This window comes from Silurus meridionalis, chromosome 21 (assembly GCF_014805685.1).
Source record: "Silurus meridionalis isolate SWU-2019-XX chromosome 21, ASM1480568v1, whole genome shotgun sequence".
NCBI classification, from domain to species: domain Eukaryota; kingdom Metazoa; phylum Chordata; class Actinopteri; order Siluriformes; family Siluridae; genus Silurus; species Silurus meridionalis.
The window spans coordinates 177,089-187,088 of NC_060904.1; the positions used below are offsets into that span (position 1 = coordinate 177,089).

The 10,000-nt window shown below is 35.2% G+C and overlaps 1 protein-coding gene across 1 annotated transcript in view; it reads right to left on the reverse strand.

Annotated features, from left to right (window-relative positions):
* Positions 1–8,323: 8,323 nt before the first annotated feature.
* Positions 8,324–10,000, reverse strand: part of LOC124403648 (neutral cholesterol ester hydrolase 1-like) — a 5,287-nt gene continuing 3,610 nt past the window's right edge. Inside the window, 1 exon segment of the mRNA XM_046877346.1 lies at positions 8,324–9,184. Within this exon segment, the coding sequence (XP_046733302.1) occupies positions 8,570–9,184 (615 nt within the window). The 3' untranslated portion in view covers positions 8,324–8,569.

Consider the following 10,000-nt stretch of genomic DNA (forward strand, 5'->3'; position numbering starts at 1 on the left):
AAAACACACACCTAAACACACTGCTGTGACTCGAATTCGTTGTGAATGTCATGGTTTTAGTATCATTTTTGAAGAACAGACCTCTTCTTATCCTCTAACACCAGCTTCAGGGATCAGATATGAACTCAACTTTACCACATCTGACAAACCTTTCTTCTTTACTCAAGCTGTTCACAACATGAGGAGCAAAACCATGAACCAAGCCTGTAGGCTTAATCTCGCTCATCATGAGTGATCCAGTGGTGACAGTGGTGAAGGAAAACTCCCTGAGATGGCAAGAGGAAGAAACCTCAGCAGAACCAAAAGGGAGAAGCAGAAGAAAACACAGACATGAGGATCTCTGGGATAAGAGACGACCCACCACACCACAATCAACAAACCTGAGTGAACGTGTGAGAGTGAGGAGACGACAGCATCCAAATATCCCAGTTCACTCCATATCCATGATCCCTCCAGATCTGCTCCTTTACCTCACAAACACCTACTGACTAAAGACTCCACTAAATAAATATGTGTTCAGCCTCGACTTGAACACTGAGACTGTGTCTGAGTCCAGCGAATACTTGGGTCAATAATCACACTGAGGTCTTTGACAGCCGTACATGCTGTAACAGAAACACCATCCAGAGATGCTACGGAATCGGAAAGTTTACTTCTAGCTGCATGTGGTCCTAGTAAAAGTACTTCCGTCTTATCTGAGTTGAGCAGAAGAAAGTTATCAAGCATCCACTGTCTAATGTCCTTTACACACTCCTCAACATTGTTAAGCTGATCTCGCTCATCTGGCTTTGCTGAAATATACAGCTGTGTGTCATCAGCATAGCAATGGAAGCGAATACCATGTTTATGAATAATTTTACCAAGAGGCAGCAGATATAAAGAGAAGAGCAGTGGGCCTAAGACAGATCCTTGTGGAACACCAAACTTTACCTCAGAGAGTGTGAAGAACTCACCATTTACATCAACACACTGATAGCGATCAGTCAGATAAGACCTGAGCCAAGAGAGAGCTGTTCCCTTTATTCCAACAACGTTCTCCAGTCCAGCAAGCAGGAGATGATCAATGGTGTGAAAAGCTGCACTGAGGTCGAGCAAAACAAGTAAAAAGACAAAACCCTGATCAGAGGCCAATAACAGTCATTTACCACCTTAACTAGCGCCGTCTCTGTGCTATGATGAGGCCGAAATCCTGACTGATACATTTCATAAATGTTCTTCCTCAGTAGATGTGAGCAGAACTGCTGTGCTACAACCTTTTCTAGAATCTTGGAGATAAAGAGGAGGTTTGATATTGGACTGTAGATGGACAGCTGACAGGTTGAAGGTCAGGTTTCCTAATTAGGGGGTTGATATATGTATGTAGAGTGTATGTGATGTATGTAGACTGTATGTGGTATATGTAGAGTGTATGTGGTATATGTAGAGTGTATGTGGTGTATGTAGAGTGTGTGTGGTGTATGTAGAGTGTATGTGGTATGTAGAGTGTATGTGGTATATGTAGAGTGTATGTGGTATATGTAGAGTGTATGTGTGTATGTAGAGTGTGTGTGGTGTATGTAGAGTGTGTGTGTTGTATATGTAGTGTGTATTTTGTATGTAGAGTGTATGTAGTCTATATGTTGTGAATTGGTGTATATAGACTGTATGTGGTGTATATTTTGTATGTAGAGTGTATGTGATGTATGTAGACTGTATGTGGTATATGTAGAGTGTATGTCTATATGTAGTGTATATTTTGTATGTAGAGTGTATGTGATGTATGTAGAGTGTATGTAGTGTATGTAGAGTGTGTGTGGTGAATGTAGAGTGTATGTGGTGTATGTAGAGTGTATGTCGCCTATATGTAGTGTATATTTTGTATGTAGAGTGTATGTGATGTATGTAGAGTGTATGTAGTCTATATGTTGTGAATTGGTGTATGTAGAGTGTATGTAGTGTATGTAGAGTGTATGTAGTCTATATGTTGTGAATTGGTGTATGTAGAGTGTATGTGTATGTAGAGTGTATAGTCTATATGTTGTGAATTGGTGTATGTAGAGTGTATGTAGTGTATGTAGAGTGTATGTAGTCTATATGTTGTGAATTGGTGTATGTAGAGTGTATGTAGTATGTAGAGTGTATGTAGTCTATATGTTGTGAATTGGTGTATGTAGAGTGTATGTAGAGTATGTAGAGTGTATGTAGTCTATATGTTGTGAATTGGTGTATGTAGAGTGTATGTAGTGTATGTAGAGTGTATGTAGTCTATATGTTGTGAATTGGTGTATGTAGAGTGTATGTAGTGTATGTAGAGTGTATGTAGTCTATATGTTGTGAATTGGTGTATGTAGAGTGTATGTAGTGTATGTAGAGTGTATGTAGTCTATATGTTGTGAATTGGTGTATGTAGAGTGTATGTAGTGTATGTAGAGTGTATGTAGTCTATATGTTGTGAATTGGTGTATGTAGAGTGTATGTAGTCTATATGTAGTGTATATTTTGTATGTAGAGTGTATATGATGTATGTAGAGTGTATGTAGTCTATATGTTGTGAATTGGTGTATGTAGAGTGTATGTAGTGTATGTAGAGTGTATGTAGTCTATATGTTGTGAATTGGTGTATGTAGAGTGTATGTAGTGTATGTAGAGTGTATGTAGTCTATATGTTGTGAATTGGTGTATGTAGTGTATGTAGAGTATGTAGAGTGTATGTAGTCTATATGTTGTGAATTGGTGTATGTAGAGTGTATGTAGTGTATGTAGAGTGTATGTAGTCTATATGTTGTGAATTGGTGTATGTAGAGTGTATGTAGTGTATGTAGAGTGTATGTAGTCTATATGTTGTGAATTGGTGTATGTAGAGTGTATGTAGTGTATGTAGAGTGTATGTAGTCTATATGTTGTGAATTAGTGTATGTAGAGTGTATGTAGTGTATGTAGAGTGTATGTAGTCTATATGTTGTGAATTGGTGTATGTAGAGTATGTAGAGTGTATGTCGTCTATATGTAGTGTATATTTTGTATGTAGAGTGTATATGATGTATGTAGAGTGTATATAGTCTATATGTTGTGAATTGGTGTATGTAGAGTGTATATAGTGTATGTAGAGTGTATGTAGTCTATATGTTGTGAATTGGTGTATGTAGAGTGTATGTAGTCTATATGTAGTGTATATTTTGTATGTAGAGTGTATGTGATGTATGTAGAGTGTATGTAGTCTATATGTTGTGAATTGGTGTATGTAGAGTGTATGTAGTGTATGTAGAGTGTATGTAGTCTATATGTTGTGAATTGGTGTATGTAGAGTGTATGTAGTGTATGTAGAGTGTATGTAGTCTATATGTTGTGAATTATGTATGTAGAGTGTATATAGTGTATGTAGTGTATGTAGTCTATATGTTGTGAATTAGTGTATGTAGAGTGTATGTAGTGTATGTAGAGTGTATGTAGTCTATATGTTGTGAATTGGTGTATGTAGAGTGTATGTAGTGTATATAGAGTGTATGTAGTCTATATGTTGTGAATTGTATGTAGAGTGTATGTATGTATGTAGTCTATATGTTGTGAATTGTATGTAGAGTGTATATGTAGAGTGTATATGATGTATGTAGAGTGTATATAGTCTATATGTTGTGAATTGGTGTATGTAGAGTGTATGTAGTGTATGTAGAGTGTATGTAGTCTATATGTTGTGAATTGTATGTAGAGTGTATGGTGTATGTAGAGTATGTAGAGTGTATGTAGTCTATATGTTGTGAATTGGTGTATGTAGAGTGTATGTAGTGTATGTAGAGTGTATGTAGTGTATGTAGAGTGTATGTAGTCTATATGTTGTGAATTGGTGTATGTAGAGTGTATGTAGTGTATGTAGAGTGTATGTAGTCTATATGTTGTGAATTGGTGTATGTAGAGTGTATGTAGAGTATGTAGAGTGTATGTAGTCTATATGTTGTGAATTGGTGTATGTAGAGTGTATATAGTGTATGTAGAGTGTATGTAGTCTATATATTTGTGAATTGGTGTATGTAGAGTGTATGTAGTGTATGTAGAGTGTATGTAGTCTATATGTTGTGAATTGGTGTATATAGAGTGTATATAGTGTATGTAGTGTATGTAGTCTATATATGTTGTGAATTATGTATGTAGAGTGTATAGTCTATATGTAGTGTATATTTTGTATGTAGAGTGTATGTATGTATGTATGTATGTAGAGTGTATGTAGTCTATATGTTGTGAATTGGTGTATGTAGAGTGTATGTAGTGTATGTAGAGTGTATGTAGTCTATATGTTGTGAATTGGTGTATGTAGAGTGTATGTAGTGTATGTAGAGTGTATGTAGTCTATATGTTGTGAATTGGTGTATGTAGAGTGTATGTAGTGTAGAGTGTATGTAGTCTATATGTTGTGAATTGGTGTATGTAGAGTGTAGGTAGAGTATGTTGTGAACATTGTATAGAATATGTAATGTATGTAGAAAATAGTATGTAGATAATAGATTGTAGGAAGAGTGTATGTAGAAAGCATGTAAAATACAGTACAGTACACACACACACACACATACACACACACACACACACACACACAGAGAAAGCAGTAGGAGGTTTGCTGTGGTGTTCATAGGTGAAGGGAGTTGATGTGAACATTCCTCTGAGGCTTTTCCCATGTGCTTGAGGAGACAGCTGATATATCTTACACCCCCAATATCCCCCCACACACACACACACACACACACACACACACACACACACACCCACACACACCCCTCTCAGGTCTCCTCCACACTGATCAACACTGAGGACATTTTTTGACTTCAAAACAAAACTGTTATTGACTCTGTTTTCACAATTCAGTTTTATGTTTATGATTCATGTCAAATACAGATTTACATTGAAACAGAACAAAAATAAATTCTCAACAATCACCATAATTCTCACACTAATTAGATTTAAATAATAATGATTTTATCTTTAACAATAATCACTTTTATTAAAAAAACGATTCTTAGCATCTTTCAAGTATTTCAGTGGCTTTTTCTACATTATTTATGTTCATACACGTCGCCATGTTCATGTTTCCACTCCTCAGTAATGTTCATTAATAAACCATCAACTTCAGGATAAATGTATCAGACATGTAACACATACAACAGTAGAATAATCACAATTATACCACAATACACTTTTTATTACAAAAATAGATATTACAAACTCTAATGTTTAAAATTCTCAAAAATCCAATATTTATTTCTCGATTAAAATATTTTGAATTTTTTTTATTCTTAGAAATATATATACTTATGAGTTAAAACTTTTTTTGTTGTAGATCAAAAAGCTTTGCATTGTGTAAAGCAGACAGCAGTGAGGGGACGTACACCCCGAGTGGAGCTGTTACTGTTACTGTACAACTCATTATTCATCATATAGAATATCATTCACAAGTAACGTTATAAATAGTGTGTTTGTGTTGATGAGTGTGTTTGTGTTGATGAGTGTGTTTGTGTTGATGTGTTGATGAGTGTGTTTGTGTTGATGAGTGTGTTTGTGCTGATGTGTTGATGAGTGTGTTTGTGTTGATGAGTGTGTTTATGTTGATGAGTGTTTGTTGATGAGTGTGTTTGTGTGTTTGTGTTGATGAGTGTGTTTGTGTTGATGAGTGTGTTTGTGTTGATGAGTGTGTTTGTGTGTTTGTGTTGATGAGTGTGTTTGTGTTGATGTGTGTGTTTGTGTTGATGAGTGTGTTTATGTTGATGAGTGTGTTTGTGTGTTTGTGTTGATAAGTGTGTTTGTGTTGATGAGTGTGTTTGTGTTGATAAGTGTGTTTATGTTGATGAGTGTGTTTGTGTGTTTGTGTTGATAGTGTGTTTGTGTTGATGAGTGTGTTTGTGTTGATGAGTGTGTTTGTGTGTTTATGTTTGTGTTGATGTGTTGAGTGTGTTTGTGAGTGTGACTGTGTGTGTTTAGATGAGTGTGTTTATGTTGATGAGTGTGTTTATGTTGATGAGTGTTTATGTTGATAAGTGTGTTTGTGTGTTTATATTGATAAATGTATTTATATTGATGTGTTGATGAGTGTGTTTATGTTGATGAGTGTATTTATATTGATAGTGTGTTTATATTGATAAATGTGTTTATGTTGATGTATTGATGAGTGTTTGTTGATGAGTGTGTTTATGTTGATAAGTGTGTTTATATTGATAAATGTGTTTTATGTTGATGAGTGTGTTTATGTATTTATATTGATGAGTGTGTTTATTGATGTGTTGATAAATGTGTTTATATTGATAGTGTGTTTGTGTGTTTATATTGATGTATTGATGAGTGTGTATTTATGTTGATGAGTGTGTTTGTATTGATGTGTTGATGAGTGTGTTTATATTGATAAATGTGTTTATATTGATGAGTGTGTTTATATTGATGAGTGTATATTTATATTTATATTGATGAGTGTGTTTGTGTTGATGTGTTGATGAGTGTGTTTATATTGATGAGTGTGTTTATGTTGATGAGTGTGTTTGTGTGTTTGTGTTGATGAGTGTTTATGTTGATGAGTGTGTTTGTTGATGTGTTGAGTGTGTTTATGTTGATGAGTGTGTTTATGTTGATGTGTGTTTGTGTGTTTGTGTTGATGAGTGTGTTTGTGTTGATGAGTGTGTTTGTGTTGATGTGTGTTTGTGTGTTTATGTTGATGAGTGTGTTGTGTTGATGTGTTGATGAGTGTTTATGTTGATGAGTGTTTGTGTTGATGTGTTGATGAGTGTGTTTGTGTTGATGAGTGTGTGTTGATGAGTGTGTTTGTTGATGTGTTGAGTGTGTTTGTTGATGAGTGTGTTTGTGTTGATGAGTGTTTATGTTGATGAGTATGTTTGTGTTGATGAGTGTGTTTATGTTGATGTGTGTTTGTGTTGATGTGTTGATGAGTGTGTTTATGTTGATGTGTGTTTGTGTTGATGTGTGTGTTTGTGTTTTATGTTGATAAGTATATTTATATTGATGAGTGTGTTTATGTGTTTATATTGATGAGTGTATTTGTGTTGATGAGTGTATTTATATTGATAAATTATATTTATATTGATGAGTGTATTTGTGTTGATGAGTGTGTTTATATTGATAAGTGTATTTATATTGATAAATATATTTATGTTGATGAGTGTGTTTGTATTGATGAGTGTATATTTATATTGATGTATTGATGAGTGTATTTATATTGATAAATTATATTTATGTTGATATATTGATAAATTATGTTTATATTGATAAATTATATTTATATTGATAAATTATATTTATATTTATATTGATATATTGATAAGTGTGTTTATGTTGATAAATGTGTTTATATTGATAAATATATTTATGTTGATAAATTATGTTTATATTGATAAATGTGTTTATATTGATGTGTTGATAAATGTGTTTGTGTTGATAAATTATATTTGTGTTGATGTGTTGATAAATTATGTTTGTGTTGATGAGTGTGTTTGTGTTTTATATTGATAAATTATGTTTGTGTTGATAAATTATATTTATATTGATAGTGTGTTTGTGTTGATAAGTGTATTTGTGTTGATAAATTATATTTATATTTATATTGATGAGTGTTTGTGTTGATGAGTGTTTGTGTTGATAGTGTGTTTATGTTGATGAGTGTGTGTTTGTGTTTGTGTTGATGAGTGTATTTGTGTTGATGAGTGTGTTTATGTTGATGAGTGTTTGTGTTGATGTGTGTGTTTGTGTTTTATGTTGATAGTGTATTTGTGTTGATGATGTTTGTGTTGATGTGTGTTTGTGTGTTTATATTGATGAGTGTGTTTGTGTTGATGTGTTGATGAGTGTGTTTATGTTGATGAGTGTGTTTGTGTTGATGTGTTGATGAGTGTGTTTATGTTGATGAGTGTTTGTGTTGATGAGTGTGTTTATGTTGATGTGTTGATAGTGTATTTGTGTTGATGAGTATGTTTGTGTTGATGAGTGTGTTTGTGTTTTATGTTGATGAGTGTATTTGTGTTGATGTGTTGATAAATTATTTATATTGATGTATTGATGAGTGTGTTTGTGTTTTATGTTGATGAGTGTGTTTGTGTTGATGAGTGTATTTATATTGATGAGTGTGTTTATGTGTTTATATTGATAAATATATTTATGTTGATGTGTGTTTGTGTGTTTGTGTTGATGAGTGTGTTTATGTGTTTATATTGATGAGTGTGTTTGTGTTGATGAGTGTGTTTATGTGTTTGTGTTTTATGTTGATGAGTGTATTTGTGTTGATGTGTTGATGAGTGTGTTTGTTGATGAGTGTGTTTGTGTTGATGAGTGTGTTTGTGTGTTTATGTTGATGAGTGTGTTTGTGTTGATGTGTTGATGAGTGTGTTTGTGTTGATAAGTGTGTTTGTGTTGATGAGTGTGTTTGTGTTTGTGTTGATGAGTGTGTTTGTGTTGATGAGTGTGTTTGTGTTGATGAGTGCACACACTCTAAACACCTTTCAGGAACTCATTCAGTATTGACGTATTCTTTACACATAGATGTCACACGAGGTATAAATGGATCTGGACCACTGGACCTTCAGCCAAACTGGAAGAACTATAATAAAGGTTACAGGTTGTTCTGTAGCCAGTGTATGTAGTTCCTTTGACTCTGCAACCCCACAGAGAAACAGGCTGGAAAAAATCCAAACATCATGATTCCGTGGAATCCCTGTTCATAATGGTCGGTGGTTACAGGTACTCCAGCCTCCTCCAGGCGCTGCGCGTACATCAAACCGTCATCTCGCAAAACGTCGTGTTCACACGTCATGATGTAGGCAGGAGGGACCAACTTCAGAACCTCATCCTTGGCTAGTAACGGAGCGGCTCGGGTGTCCAGGAGGCTTGGGAGCTGCTGCAGGATCTGTGGAGAACCCTGATGAGGAACCACGGGTTTGTAGTGCTTGGTGAATTTAGGAGCTAATAATCGGGTCCAGTCGAGCTTCTGTTTGGCTGTGGCTGCTTCCTGGTTCTGAACTGTGTGGTTGTTCACAAGCAGTGCATGGACGAGGTTCTGGTCCCCATTTAGGTACTCCAACCAGAAACGGACCATGAGCGAGCGGTACAGGATGGGGACGTCTCCGTTCTGCTGGTATGACGGAGTGTTGAAGTCCAGAGCCTGGAGCACAGGATAGATCAGAGCCTGGACTTTAAACCGGATCGAGGAGCTGCTGTCCAGTGCCAACTGCAAACAATGCAACATCTCAGCATTACACTACAACCAGAACTTACACACAACAAAATACAACACAACTCAACAAACACAACTTATCCCACCTCAACTCAACACAACACAATACAGCACAACAACCCACAACATAAAAAACACAACTCAACATAACACAAAACAACAACACAACATAACTCAACACACCATAACTCAACACAACTAAATACAACACAACAAAGAATACAATTCAACACAACACAATACAACTCAGATCAACACAAATCAGCACAACTCAACTCAGCACAACTTAACTAAACACAACTCTACTCATCACAACTCAAAGAAACACAACTCGACTCAACACAACTCAACACAGTACAACACAATACAGCACAACAAACCACAACATAAAAACACAACTCAACATAACACAATACAACTTAACATAACATTACTCAACACACCTTAACTCAACACAACTAAATACAGCACAACACAGAATACAACTCGACACAACTTAACTCAACACAATATAACTCAGATCAACACAAATCAGCACAACTCAACTCAGCACAACTTAACTTCTCCACACAACTAAATACAACACAACACAGAATGCAACTCAACACAACTTAACTCAACACAATACAACTCAGCTCAACACAAATCAGCACAACTCAACTCAGCACAACAACTAAACACAACTCAACTCAGCACAAAACAACTTAAAACAATTTAATATACACATCACAACTGAACTCAACACAACGTAGCACACCAACACAACCTAGCAACACAAATCAACTAAACACAACACATATTAACAATACA